At 43.2% G+C, this 13,920-nt stretch overlaps 3 protein-coding genes across 8 annotated transcripts; all 3 read left to right on the top strand.

Annotated features, from left to right (window-relative positions):
• The first annotated feature begins 726 nt into the window (after window positions 1–726).
• Window positions 727–5,765, top strand: LOC101781929. 5 transcript variants are annotated; one of them, XM_004953806.3, is made up of 4 exons: window positions 727–1,584; window positions 2,130–2,246; window positions 2,341–2,705; window positions 5,283–5,765. In XM_004953806.3, exons 1-4 carry the CDS (start codon window positions 964–966, stop codon window positions 5,434–5,436), a joined length of 1,257 nt encoding a protein of 418 aa, XP_004953863.1. In that variant the 5' UTR covers window positions 727–963; the 3' UTR covers window positions 5,437–5,765. The 5 variants fall into 5 exon arrangements, with proteins under 5 accessions (XP_004953863.1, XP_022681895.1, XP_004953862.1 ...); XM_022826160.1 differs by having other exon boundaries at window positions 5,288–5,765; XM_004953805.3 differs by lacking the exon at window positions 5,283–5,765 and adding an exon at window positions 4,562–5,240.
• Window positions 5,766–5,908: 143 nt separating this feature from the next.
• LOC101781523 (sphinganine C4-monooxygenase 1) lies at window positions 5,909–8,147 on the top strand. Its single transcript, XM_004953804.3, has 2 exons — window positions 5,909–6,487; window positions 7,260–8,147. The coding sequence occupies exons 1-2, from the start codon at window positions 6,254–6,256 to the stop codon at window positions 7,800–7,802; spliced, it is 777 nt and encodes a 258-aa protein (XP_004953861.1). The 5' UTR covers window positions 5,909–6,253; the 3' UTR covers window positions 7,803–8,147.
• A 961-nt stretch (window positions 8,148–9,108) lies between these two features.
• On the top strand, window positions 9,109–13,882 carry LOC101781128. 2 transcript variants are annotated; one of them, XM_022825205.1, is made up of 8 exons: window positions 9,109–9,484; window positions 9,979–10,060; window positions 10,160–10,212; window positions 10,618–10,970; window positions 11,214–11,425; window positions 12,347–12,603; window positions 12,697–12,875; window positions 13,276–13,882. In XM_022825205.1, exons 1-8 carry the CDS (start codon window positions 9,316–9,318, stop codon window positions 13,384–13,386), a joined length of 1,416 nt encoding a protein of 471 aa, XP_022680940.1. In that variant the 5' UTR covers window positions 9,109–9,315; the 3' UTR covers window positions 13,387–13,882. The 2 variants fall into 2 exon arrangements, with proteins under 2 accessions (XP_022680940.1, XP_012702209.1); XM_012846755.2 differs by having other exon boundaries at window positions 13,279–13,882.
• The last annotated feature ends 38 nt before the right edge of the window (window positions 13,883–13,920 follow it).

Here is a 13,920-nt window from a genome sequence, read left to right on the forward strand (position 1 = left end):
AAAACCTACTGCTAATTTAACATAATGTTAAAGACATACTTTTACGCTATTCTTTGATACAAGTGTGCATTGCATTGAGCCTCTTGACCCTAGTGGTAGCCTTTCACTTCCCTTTCGAAAAAAAAAGGACGGGACTCCTCTGCACTGCAGCTGTGTGCTGACGTGTGGGGCAGAGAGGTACAGAGGATCCTGTAAAAAAAAACAGCCTTTCAATTCTAGTATTGCCTCTTTCATCTTCCTCGACTGTGTCACCACCCCGTATAGAGGGGTAAACTGAAAAGGCCTCGGGAAAGAATTGGATCGTCACCCAATCGGTAACGCAGCCTCCGTCCCCGCTGAGCGCTGACAAACCACCACGCGCGCCGTCATATTTAGGGCCTGTTTGGCTCCATGGTGTTAAAGTTTAACACCCGTCACATCGAATGTTTGGATGCTAATTAGGAGTATTAAACATAGACTAATTACAAAACTAATTGCACAGATGGAGTGTAATTCGTGAGACGAATCTATTAAGCCTAATTAGTCCATGATTTGACAATGTGGTGCTACAGTAACCATTTGCTAATGATGGATTAATTAGGCTTAATAGATTCGTCACGCGAATTAGCACAGGGTTCTGCAATTAGTTTTATAATTAGCTCATGTTTAGTTCTCCTAATTAGCATCCGAACATCCGATGTGACACTGTTAAAGTTTAGCACCTCGTATCCAAACACCCCCTTACCCGTCGTCTCCCTCGCTTCGCATGTTCGTGCGGTCTCCTCACTTGTCTCGAATCCTCATCCAGGGTTTATCCCCCTCAGCCAAGCTTTCGTGGAAAAACAAATCCATCGCCTGCGATTCGATTAGATCGTACCAGAGGAAGCCCACATGGATCTAGCTTGATTTCTAGCGGTCTCAGTGCGACCAATCCGTGGTGATCCGATTCGCTCTGGTGATTTGTGGGAGTCGTCCCGATTAGCCATGGTGAGGAAGCTCAGGCGCAAGGGGGACGCCTCCGCGGCGCCGGCGCCCAAGGCCGACGCCCCGGGGTCGGCCGAGAAGAAGGCGGTGAAAAGCGATTCGGAGAAGCTGAAGGCGGCCGCCGCTGAATCCGCGGGCACCGCCGAGGCGTCTGCTTCGGCACCGAAGCGGGTCGAGGCGAGCCCGGCGTCCGCCGCAGCGGCTGGCAATGGTGGGGTCGCTCTGAGCAGAAAGGAGGACAGGAAGGCGAGTGGGAAGGAGCCGATGAGGGGGAGGGAGGAGGAGAAGGTGAAGGGGCAAGACAGGAAGACGAGCAGTAGGGATGAGGATAGCGTGAGGAGGGAAGAGAAGAGGAGGAGGACGGCGGGGGAGGAAGAGGAGGATGGTGATGAGAGGGGGTTTATATTCATGTGCAACGCGAGGACGAAACCGGAGTGCTACCGGAGCGGCGTGTTTGGCCTGCCCAGGGGGAAGATGGATGTGGTGGAAAGGATCCGGCCAGGGGCGAAGCTGTTCTTGTATGATTTTGACCTCAAGCTGATGTACGGGGTCTACAAGGCGGATACAAGTGGAGGTTTGGATCTTGTGCGACACGCATTCGAGGGGAAATTCCCCGCGCAGGTGATTCTTGTGTCTTAATGTTTCCTTTGCTTGTAGTGTAAATTTAGTTTTGCAGTTGAGCTCAGTAGTATATACTTGCAGGCTAAAAAATTTGTCGAACCGAGGTGATAAAATGGTAAAGAGATAATGTGCTATAGTTATGATTGTGGTCATCCATAGGACACAGGAGTTTCTTGGTTGGGTCACTACTCACTACTATAGAGTTCATGATCAAGACATTCAAGAGACAATACTTAATACACTTGTATCCTTTCCTCTAGCTTTCACTGGCCTATTTTTTCTCTTGTGTATATCTACCATCCTCATCTCTAACTAATGACCAGACTTTAATTCACATGAACCAGTAAAAATGCAGGGACCATAATGTTGGTATTTTCTTGATGAATTGCTTTTGTCCAAACTTAATGGCTGCAAAATATCATGCACATTTTGTTTTTCCAGTCATCAAATTAGAAATTTGACTGTGAGATGGATGGCAAAACAAAGTGGATTATGTTTGAATGGTGACATTTTTATTGCTTAACTAATTTGTATACTTGATGCAGGTTAAGTTTAGCGTTGACATAGATTGTCTTCCTGTTCCGGAGAGTAGTTTTAAGCACGCCATTAAGGAAAACTACAATTCAAAAGGCAGATTCACCCAAGAGCTCAGCCCTAAACAAGTGAGTCATGGGAACCTTCTGTATTGCAAAGTTGTATATGTAAAAATGTTGTGAGGTTTATTTCATCCTTTGAAGTGATGTCATTATCTTGTAGGTTCATAGGCTATTGGAGATATTTCAGCCCATTGGCCGTTCTCAACCAGCTCCACAACATATTGAAGAAACACGCCGGCCACTTCTTGTTGAAGATAGGCGAGAATCATATGACTATGAAGAAATACGATTACCAGAACATGTTGAAGAAAGAGGCATACCTATTCATGCCCGTTCATATCCTCTCGAGGATCATTACAAGATCACACATTCATTACATCCTCCACTTCTTGATGAGCCTAGGTGTATTTTGGTGCTAGATCCTTATCATATGCAAGAGCCTCAACATGTTCCTCCAAAGTACTATCACCAAGTGTCTACTAGTTCTTTAAACCATCAACCTCACATGGATATTCTGCATGAAAGGTGAGTCTTCTAACTGATATCTTTTGCATTTCTTAATTTGGGTGCTGGGGCCAGTTTTGTAAATCTTAGCCTTTTCCAAATGCCTTGAAAGCTCATTTCTATCGCCTTTGCCATGTTATGCTCCTTATTTCTGAGCTCGAAGGCCGTTTTGAAGCTTTTATAGATTTGTTGGGGGTTACACTGTTGCATGTTACAATTGTTTCAAGGGGCAGCACGTTCATTCTCATTGATGTCATCTCCACACTTGATATCCTTTTCCAGTTAGATGTTTTGGACTTCCAGATTGAGAATTGGGACTTTCAAGATTTTCGGTTTTCGAGAGAAAGATTTGAAAATTTTCAGTTCAAGATTTGAACTCTTAAATTGGAACGAAGGACTTTGAACAATAAATTTTACATTCAAGTTGAAGATTTTAAACATTAAGAGTAAAGTTTGAATATTTAACCGTAGGTTTCAACTTTCATCAAGGGATATCAACCTCCAACTAGTAAAACTGGTACTTTAATTTGTGGTTTCTCAACTTCAACTGTTATGAACACTAGGGGATATTGGTGGCTGTATGCACTGGTGGCGTCTGCCAGGGTGGTTGTGGTGCTTGGCGCACCACTAGTGTGTGTGGCAATGGCTCTCTGTTGGATATATTGGGCATGCATTATTTCCTGAAGATCTGCCCTTGCAAGTATGGAAGGAAAGTAGAATGGGGTGATGAGGATTTGGGAATGGCAGAAATTGACCGAAGAGCAGGTTGCAGAGTATAGAAGATCATGAACTGACAATTTGAAGCATTATTATGCCTAGCTCTAACAGTTTCCCCTCTCTAGTGTTTGCATATTGCAATAGGTATATCTAAAATAGTTGTTTCATAGACTTGGAGTGTCACCCCATGGAGATTGACAGATTTGTCTTAGGTTCACTTTCAAGAAGCTTATATGCTGCGGCTAAAAGCTTGCCAAACTTTGCAGTGTGGCAACTGATTCAATTGATGTGTTGGCTGCTTGTTAGTTCAGCTTGATTCTTAACATTTGTGTTCTTACCCCTACTTTGAAGTGTAATTGTGATTTTGCCCTCGTTTTTTCAACTTTGTGATTTTGCCCTTCACTATTCACAAGTCAATGCGATTTTACCCCTAGTCAACGGTCAAAACAATGGCAAATACGCAAAGACCAAGGGCAAAATCACATTGACTCATAAATAGTTGAGGGCAAAATCACAAAGTTAAAAAAATGAGAGTAAAAACACAATTGCACTTCAAAGTAGGGGTAAGATCACCAAAAAACCTATGTTTTATGAAAGATAGCCTTGGATATGGTGTGCATTTTAAAATCTCGATTGAAAATATGCTTAAAAGGTTTCGCTTGGTAAATAAGTATGGGAACTTCTGTGATGTTTATAGTTTTGCACTATTAAGTGATCCTTCAAAAGGTAGTGATCCTGCAACTATTGCGACAATCCAAAATTTGTATCGTACAGGAAGCATAATTTCATGATCACTGGCAGTTTGCTATGCAAAAGAATTTTTTATGAGGAATGGAACCTGAAAAACGTTGCACATAGGTAGTTTTGTTAGTGTGAATATTTAAATGCATGATTATTGATGAACTAAGCGTGTTTTATGTTTCATCTTTTGTATACTGTTCACCTTATTGTTTATCAGTGGCATGCTATAGTGTTTTTTTTTTGCTGTTATATTGGTTTTATTTTGTAAGTTTTGGTGGTAGCCTATAGGTGACATTTTGTTTGAATTTAATTCAATGTTTTATGGGAAGTTCCTTTTACTCACAAGTCAGAACCTGTATTTTCTTTACTGTTTTGTACATGATAAACATTGAATTCCTGAACTTCACTGTTGCTTCCAGAACTGCTGCTAAGGCAACTGTTAGGGACCCACTTCTCGCAAGAGATTATGGAGCACTGCCAGGGGAGCTTGCTGCACGCTCCGAACGTGTGGATGAGCTGTACCGTTCTTACAAACTTTCTACGCGTGCCATGGACCTCCAGCCAGGACCGTCCTACGTGTCACCCTATCAGAACTCCTCTAGTCTTTACTACGGCGAAAGTCTTCAGAGGCCTGTTGTTGCAAGGGTTAGGGGCCCTAGTGTGCCTGTGTCCAGCCGTTACTCCTTTGGTCCACCATGAAATGCACAGCCCCAGTCAGTTTTACCAGCCAATGGCTTCTTGTACACCTTTGGAAGCCAGGATGGAACTTGATGGGTAGTAGCTACTGCAGCCTATCGTAGCTTTTGATTTGTTCCGCTAGGTTACTGTATGGAATGTGGGTCTCGGTTCTCTTTTTGTGCATCGGTTGTCATTCAGAATCTTCTCTGTTAATCTGTATTCGGTGATATGTCGCCGCAGTCGTTCAGTCCATCATGGCCGCTTGGCTTAGAAACAAGGGGTGGGTCGAGTAGTTCTTGTGAAACTCGTTCTGCAGATAGAACTCTTCACAAGCAAAGCTTCAGAATTATTAGTCTTGGATGAAGTTTGTAGCAACTATTGCAGGGAATCAATTACCGCAACATTTGCCGAGTCGTGCCATTCCGAACTGGTCGTCTTAACTCCCCCCGTCTCAATTGACAGTGCAGCTGGTGTCCCTTCGACCCAAGTGAAAAGAACTGCCGCACTGCGTGATCCCTGGCTGCAGGCCGTGCAGTGCCGAGGTAGCACTGGTGTCCACGAAGAGCATCCGCCGCCGTGCAGCACCAGCTCCGGCCGGCTCCAAAGATGGGCATGAAAGCGAGCGGCTCAAAGATGGGCATGAAAGCGACGCTGATTGAGGCATCAAGCAGGAACCTGCAAACGTTAACGTCACAAGGCCTCTCCTCTCGTAGAGTTCCAAGACTTCTAGAGTCAACACATGGCTGCTTTTGCGGTTCTGAAGGCCTTGTTGGCTTCTTGTTGCCCAGGTAATAACCCAGACGGCATGTCAAACAAGCAACCGTTCGGGAAAAAAAGAAAATATCTAGTCACTGTAAGAATGGGGAAAAAAAATCATCTACTACTACTGCTGCTCATACAGCCCTGCAAAAAATAAAAAATCTAATGATGGATTTGGACCTGAAATGCTGCGTGTATCATCGACTTGTGTTCTTAAAATGATGTGAGCCGTCCGTTGCCGCGCATCAAAGGGCCAGGAGCGCAGGCCGGCCTATCTACGCTACCCCGCGGCGTCCTCACCTCGCAGGCAGCATCGTCCGGACGGGTTCGTCGGGAAGCGACCGAACCCCCTCCTCCCCGTAGCAACCAACGCCCACCCGCCCGCTCGCCCGCCCCTAACCTTCGTTCTGACCGACGGCGACCGCCGCGCCCGCCACCGCTATATACACATCTCCCCGCCCCTCGCCCCCGCCGCGGCCACCAACCTCCCCCAGGAAACCCAGCTCCGGCTCCTCCTCCCTCCCTCCCTCCTCCCCGTCGGAGAGATCCGGGTTGGCCCCGCCCCCCCGGTAATCAATCCCTCGCGTCCGTCCCGCCCGCAATTTCGCCTCCAGAAATCGGCCGCCGGGGGGCGCGGTGGGAGTGGAAGGGGGGCCCTTCTTCTCCCTGGGGCGATGGGGATTGGGGCGGTGTCGGACGAGCTGCTGGGCACATTCGTGCCGATCGCCGTGTACTGGCTCTACTCGGGGCTCTACGTCGCGCTGGACGGGGTGGGGCGGCTTGATGGGTACCGGCTGCACACCAGGGAGGAGGCCGCCACCAAGAACGTCGTCTCCAAGGCCACAGTTGTCAGGGGCGTCCTCGTCCAGCAGGCCTTCCAGGTCGCCGTCTCGCTCACCCTCTTCGCGGTAATCTTCTACTCCTCGCTGCCGCATGTCCCCTTATCTTTACCACGGATTTGTAGAGTTGTTTAGGTTTTAGATGAGCCTCATGCTCCACTTGGTTCTTCCTTTGGGCGTAATCATGCTGTGAAACGAAGCAAACTCGATAATTTTAATTGCAGAAATGATCGATTGAGACAGAAGATACTGGCTAAATATGAAGCAAAATTGCTGTTTAAGCTTCCTAGGTTGTTCTCGCATCCCGTTACTGCATAGCCCTGAACATGCTTCAGCATGCTTCTTTTTTTTCCCTTCTAGACTAGTCTCGGCACTTGAGCATCCATCCTAACCAATGAAATATGAAGAAAAACAAATCGGATCATGTTTAAAGCTAGTAGTGCTAGGAGTTTGGTCAGCAATGACTTTCGATGATCTTTGAAAACATGTCTTGTTCACATGCTTTGAAGGTTCAGAAGCTGAACATGACATTCAATATATTTGTTATTTGTCAAGTGGGTTAAAATCCTTGTCTCAGTATAGTGGGTGTTTGTCAGGTTGATCCATGTTGATTGGAATAAAACTAATTATTTGAAGCAAATATACATGAGCCCAGGGTCACAAGAATATAAACTGATGAAGTGAATATCCAGTTCTATGATCAAAATTTTGAAACCCGCTTGCGCTTGGTACCATAATCTTTCTCTTGGGATCCTTAAAAAAAGAGTTCTTCAGTGATTTACCCAATACTAATAATCTAGATGTAAGTTCTTCAAATGCTGACATTTCCTTAAACCCACAGGTTATTGGTGATGAGAGTGGTACTGGACAGAAACAACCTCCTGCTCTTGTGATAGTGTTGCAGTTTATCACTGCAATGGTTGTTATGGACACATGGCAGTACTTCATGCACAGATACATGCACATCAACAAGTTTCTGTATAAGCACATCCATTCCAAGCACCACACTCTTGTAGTCCCTTATTCCTTTGGAGCTCTTTACAACCATCCCCTCGAGGGCCTTATTTTGGACACCATTGGTGGTGCACTCTCATTTCTCGTCTCTGGTATGACTCCACGGACATCCATATTCTTTTTCTCCTTTGCTACCATCAAAACAGTGGATGATCATTGTGGGCTGTGGCTTCCTGGTAACATCCTCCAAGCACTGTTCAGCAACAACAGTGCTTATCATGACATTCACCATCAGCTCTATGGCAACAAGTACAACTTTTCACAACCCTTTTTTGTTATGTGGGACAAGATACTCGGAACTTACATGCCCTACTCTATCGAGCAACGGAAAGGAGGAGGGGTCGAATCAAGGCCAGCTAAACTCGACTGAGCTGAGGAGATCAAGACTGATTAGTACATGCATGCATAGTTTCTGATTCTTGTTTTGACTCGTCCAATACCCATGCCTTGTGGCACTGCTGACTACGCAAATGCTGTAAAACTCGCACCCTGGTTCATAACTTCATATAGTGAGGCTGTTCTTGTTCTCTACATTCTTTTTTGTTTGTTTTCGGGTGTTCCATCTTGTAACAAGGTACAGTGAGTAAAGTATTGTAACGTACCAAAGAATACTCAGACCACTTGCTTTGGTGTCCTGTGAATTGGCATGTACCTCCATCGATTCTGTTGTTACAAAAAAAAAGTTGATATTGGCACTTCATATAGCGTTTGCTCATTCGTTTTGTCATTGTGGTGCATTTGATCGTTGGCTTTCCTTGACCTTTGTCGTGGGCTATTGGCTTGCACTAATTTAGTCTTCTGAAGTTTTTATCAGGTTATGCCACCGCCGGAGGTTTGATATACATAACCTGAATTGCTTCATATCCTGAACTGGTTCGTATTCATTGCATAGCCGAATGAAGGGCACATTCATGCCATATGTATGGTATATATTACAGGGGCATGATGGGGAGTGGCAGACAGAACCTTAGGATTGATTGGTCTGTGATGAAGCTATTTAATAGATCTTGTAATGACCTTCTTTTTCTCTTGTTTTCCTTGTTAGTGATGTTGTTACAAGGAATGTAGTGAGAGACAAACTCAACTCATTCGTTGAACTAAACTACATACAGATGCCAAGCATACCAAAGCCCCGCAGGTTCACATGCCCCAGTTTGTCATCCGAAATCACTGCTTCAGTGAAGCACTAGAAGAGAAATACAGTCTCCGAATTTGGGCGGAATAGCCAATTTTGTTCCCCCTACTTAAGAATTTGAGCCTCTGGTCGGGCCAAAGTTAAGAAATTGACCATTGCACTCCAAATTGGCCAAACATTTATGCTTTTGCGAAACAAAATGAATTGTTCTCTTTTGGACATGGTTGTGTTTATTTTGTTAGTTTTTTAAGTCAATAGTGTACCGGAAATGCTTATATAATGCTCCTATAATACTATCCAACAGGTATATAATATGATAATAGTACGTGTTTGGTACTAAATTACTATATAATACTCCCTCAAAGAAGAAAAGAAATATCGTCGTTCTTGTCACAAAACAATTTTTTCACCACTATCTCTAGTATAAAGTATATACAAAATGTAACAAAATATAAATTCAGATATCAATTCAAGACAAAATAGTATTGATAAAATCTTAATGCAGAATTTAAACATGTTAAATGCATATAGCCCAAAACAACACTCTTTTATGACCGGAGAGTACAACAATAATACAAGAAATTTATGCAGCAGGGCTGATCAAGAAATTTGGCATTTCCCGGTAAAGGAAAAAAAAAAGAAATTTGGCATTTCAAAAGTCGGGATTAAGACACCGAAACAGTAGGGAGAAAACACAAGGGGCAAATTTTCGCCCGCTTTCTCGCGGTGCCGTCTCGCGGCGCAGGGCATGCCGGAGCGCAGCCTCCCGATAACCGCCCCGGCTGCGGCCGGATCCCGCCGCCATTCCCGGCGGCTGCGGCGCCGCTGCCGCCTAATCCTCCTCCCGGCCTTCGCCCTCGCTCTCCTCTGCCTCGCCTACCTCTCCTTTTCCTCCCACGCCAACCTCCCCTTCCACGGTAAGCGTTCCAAACAACCAGGCTAGAGATCCGTACTTTTCCCGTTGAGAACTATTATTTTGCTTTGGAATTGCAATGTTGTTGCAACTGTCAAGGTGTCACGATTGCAATCTGCTCTCTGCTTATGTGTGTGCGGGCGAGGGGGGCTGGTGGCATCCGCATACGTTTATCCATTCATTTTCTAATGATGTAATTATGATCGCGTAGAATCACCTCAGATACAGGCATGATACATTGGCATTGTCACCTTAAGTGAGAAGGGGTCTAGGTGAAATGTGTGTTTTCGGTTCTGTTCTGTTCTGTTTTCAGTGACATGGAATGCACGTTCAGGTGGGCTCCTTGCCACCCCGTTGGTTCGTTGAGAAAAATGTTTGTTCAGGTGTTTGGTCACAAGAAATCAAATCATTTTCCTGTTATCTTGAGCACAAATGATTTACTTCGTTGATTATGTTCTCATATTTCCTCTGTATGAAATTGGACGGTATGTTTTGCAGTGATGCATAATGGCCTGCCTAGGGAGAACCTTTTGAAGCAAAAAGATTTGGGATACAGCCCATATGTTACTAATATTTCTATGTGAGTTCAAAACGAATATGTATACATCCAGTTGTTTGTAGTAGCCCGTGCCTTTGTCTGTCACTAATTATCAGTCTTCGGATTTACTAATTCTTTCAGGAGTAAAGATGAGTTGGAACCTCCCAGAAGTCGAAAGAAACCACACAAGCACTGTAAGAGATTTTCTCTCTACACTCTGTACATTGTGCACTTTCAAAGATGGGCCGTTTTAGTCTAATGCAACAAACAACTTTGATCAGCGTTTTTACCGCAGATGCACTTATTTTTGTAAGAGACTTTTTTTGGTAGGTTCAGTATCTATATATTGAGTGTGTGCCTAACTGCTGCCTTCAGGTTCTGCCAAAAGAAAAGAAAATGCCTGCAGCCATCAATCCCAATCTAGTTCTCTTACTGATATTTCTATAATCTGAATCCCCCCTTTTCTGTCTAGGAACATTCCTTGACATGCCCTTTTTAGGCGACGCCCTCACTAGCTTATATTATACGCGCTGGATGAATAATGGTACAAAAGTTATATGTTAGAACTGTCTTTTGACTTACAGAATGAAACATTGCAGATGCATCGTGTGAAATTCGATTCTTGCCAACAGTTGATTATCTTGTGGAGCCTGCTCACTATGGGAATTTTACACAGTTCTCTTTGAACTATATACTGAATGAAGAAGTGCCTGGTAATGGCTTCTTTGAACCATTGTTTGGTGGACGCCAGAGCCTTCAGGACAGAGAAGAGATGTACCATGCAAAAGACCAAACTCTCCACTGTGGTTTTGTTAGAGGGCCAGATGATTACCCTAGTACCGGATTTGATTTGGATGAAAATGACAGAAGCTATATGGCTACCTGCCATGTTGCTGTGTCATCATGCATTTTTGGCAGCTCTGATTACTTGAGGAGACCAACTAAAAGCAGGGTGATTTTCTAATCTCTTTTGTATGCATGAGCTTGAGTGTCTGTGTGTGGAAAATACCTTATTTTCCCTTAGAAAATGGCCAGATATAAGGTATATACCTCTAGTTGATATTATATTCCCTCATGGTAGTACATTATTCATTGGCCTTTACTCCTTGTCAATCTTTTACTTTCATGAATATTTCTTCTTCTTCTTTTTTGCAAGTTCCATAGTAATTGTACAATGTGCCAAAAACTCTCACAGATTGGCTCTTACACTAAGAAGAATGTGTGCTTCGTCATGTTCATGGATGAGCTAACACTGGCAACCCTTTCCTCTGAAGGACACATGCCTGATGAACATGGCTTTGTTGGCCTATGGAGAATTGTTGTAGTTAAGAACTTACCATACAAAGATATGCGAAGAGCTGGGAAGGTGCCAAAATTTCTAGCTCATCGACTCTTCCCATCTGCCATGTAAGTATTTGAGGGAGTACATGTGCGTCTTACCTAATTGCACAGCAAATTTGTTTATTCCCAACAATGTCTTTACTCTGGAAAATTAAATTATTGTAAATTCAAAAATACATGTATGTGTTGCTTACAGCCTGCCTACCAACTGGTTGGTGCATGTCATCAGACCAGCTCTGGTTGTAACTAGGGCTCTGTACTTTGCTTTTCGTTGAAGCATACTTATTTTTTTTCTATTTGAGTTACGAATGCACATTCTACTGTCATTGCAATCACACAAGAGTGTTGTTTGGGCATAGTATCTGAAATGCAACATTGACCATTAATTTCCACAGTAATATAGTTATAAAACTTTTTTTCTCGAACACGCAGGAGATCTGGATATCTTTGTATTAATAGAAAAGAGAACAGTGCCCCTTACAAAAAAACTGTCACATCATAAACTGAGGCTTGGTCAGGTTGCTTAACTGTCAAAATCAATCACCAGGCATACAGAAAAACAACCTGACCTGGAGTAAATGACCTAGGCTATCAACTTCACCAAGTCCTAGCTCCAGAAGCCCTCTAGCACCAGCAAGGCACCAGAGATGAGCCTCTTCTCTAAGATTGTGCTGGACATCTGAATAGAGGGGGAAGCATTATGAAATACACATTTGTAGCAATGTTTCCAGTTACAAAACTTTCTTTAAGTAAAACTATAAAGCCCTCTAAAATTTCAATATTATGAAAGTAGTACCTTCTAAAATCTGTGCACATAACTTTATATGTTTAGTGTTATTATTCGTAGATATCAATAGCCCATCTTTTTTTTAGAAAATATGAATTCTCTAATCCTGAAATGATGTTATTTTGTCGCTAGAGAAAGTTTTTTCCCCCTTATTCTTTATTTTCTCACCTTGGTTAACAGAAGGGTATTTTGCTTTCTAGGTATTCTATATGGTTGGATAGCAAACTGCGTCTCCATGCTGATCCAATGCTTATCATTGAGTATTTCTTATGGAGAAAGAAAGCAGAATACGCCATTTCAATGCACTATGATCGCTCTTGTGTATGGGAGGAAGTGCTCCAAAATAAGCGCTTGAACAAGTATAATCATGCTGCTATTGATGAGCAATTTCACTTTTACCAGTCTGATGGTCTTGTCAAGTTTAATGACTCTGGCCGACTTCCTGTTCTTCCAAGCTGTCGGTATCCTGTCATATGGTTTAACAAATGGCTTCTGAATATATATTTCTTGATCAATCCAGGAGTTGACCCTGTAAATGAACTTTTTGCAGATGTGCCTGAAGGATCGTTCATTGTGCGTGCCCATACGCCGATGTCTAATTTGTTTTCATGCCTTTGGTTTAATGAAGTCAACCGTTTTACCTCACGTGATCAGTTGAGTTTTACATACACTTACTTGAAGCTCAGGAGAACAAATCCAGGGAAACCTTTTCACCTCAACATGTTTAAGGTAATAACAATGCTCACTGCATTTCAGCATGCACAGAGACTAAAGTCAGTATGTCTAAAAAATAGTGAGGACATTTGACCATATGTAACTGCACTGTATGACACAGTATGACTAGTCAACGCCGTCAAATAGGGGTATAGTGTGTATGTAAGAGTTACTGATAGAGCCTTGTTTCTTTTCCTGAATTGCTTCTGGCACCATATATTAGCAGATAATTACTGTTTGCAGCAGCCCATGCTTTTGCATATTGATTTGCTAGGACCATATATCAGTAGACAATAATTGTTTATCTTTTTGGGTCCTCCATAGGTAAACCTACAGAATCGAGTAATCACCATCACATTTGTTAATGGCTTTATATAGAATCATTAATATTGTGGATGTTGATTTATTGTTGAAGCAGGACTGTGAAAGAAGAGCTATAGCTAAACTGTTCCATCACCGAACTAACCAGACTACAGGTGCACCACCAGCTAATCTTCGAGTGGACAAGACTTCCATACAAGGCTGAGACTGCTATTTGAGAAATTAACAGCAATGCAACTTCAATTTGTTGTTCCAAATGTATCAAGCATCCAGCTCTTGCATACAGGGTACATGTTGATCTCCTTGTGGCATCCAAGTTTCTACTTTTTATTTGAACAGGCCAAGCAGGAGAGCTACTGAAAAAAGAAGTTAGCCCAGACTGGGTAGAACAGCAACCCACCTTTAGGGCCACTGATAAAACGTCCACTCGAAGACTGGTATGCAGGTCAGTCATTCGAGGCACTTTAGTCTTCTGCTGTGGCCACTGACCAGACCAGAGGATCAGAATAACGCCAGTGTGCCTAACATGCTTGTAGATAAAATGAATGTAACCTTTGCACAGGCGTTGGCGGTAGAATTGAAGATTTGCCATTTGCCAGTGGTTGTTCCTCAGGAAATTCATTTTGATTTCAACTTCGTTGTAATGTTCATGCAATAAATGGAAGTGTTAGTATGAGGCCTTTTTTATGCCCATCGGCACATATATGATTTTCAAGCTTTGTACGTGCATATTCCTAGA

Source organism: Setaria italica, chromosome I, assembly GCF_000263155.2.
Source record: "Setaria italica strain Yugu1 chromosome I, Setaria_italica_v2.0, whole genome shotgun sequence".
Taxonomy (NCBI): Eukaryota; Viridiplantae; Streptophyta; class Magnoliopsida; order Poales; family Poaceae; genus Setaria; species Setaria italica.

Bases quoted from the DNA above. Each gene is read 5' to 3' on its own strand.
- LOC101781929 (XM_004953805.3), top strand. From the start codon at position 964: ATGGTGAGGAAGCTCAGGCGCAAGGGGGACGCCTCCGCGGCGCCGGCG. The intron at 2,247-2,340 runs GTGAGTCATGGG...ATTATCTTGTAG, and splicing joins AAGAGCTCAGCCCTAAACAA to GTTCATAGGCTATTGGAGAT. The intron at 2,706-4,561 runs GTGAGTCTTCTA...TGTTGCTTCCAG, and splicing joins ATGGATATTCTGCATGAAAG to AACTGCTGCTAAGGCAACTG.
- LOC101781523 (XM_004953804.3), top strand. From the start codon at position 6,254: ATGGGGATTGGGGCGGTGTCGGACGAGCTGCTGGGCACATTCGTGCCG. The intron at 6,488-7,259 runs GTAATCTTCTAC...TTAAACCCACAG, and splicing joins TCTCGCTCACCCTCTTCGCG to GTTATTGGTGATGAGAGTGG.
- LOC101781128 (XM_022825205.1), top strand. From the start codon at position 9,316: ATGCCGGAGCGCAGCCTCCCGATAACCGCCCCGGCTGCGGCCGGATCC. The intron at 12,604-12,696 runs GTCGGTATCCTG...AACTTTTTGCAG, and splicing joins ACTTCCTGTTCTTCCAAGCT to ATGTGCCTGAAGGATCGTTC. The intron at 12,876-13,275 runs GTAATAACAATG...TTATTGTTGAAG, and splicing joins TTCACCTCAACATGTTTAAG to CAGGACTGTGAAAGAAGAGC.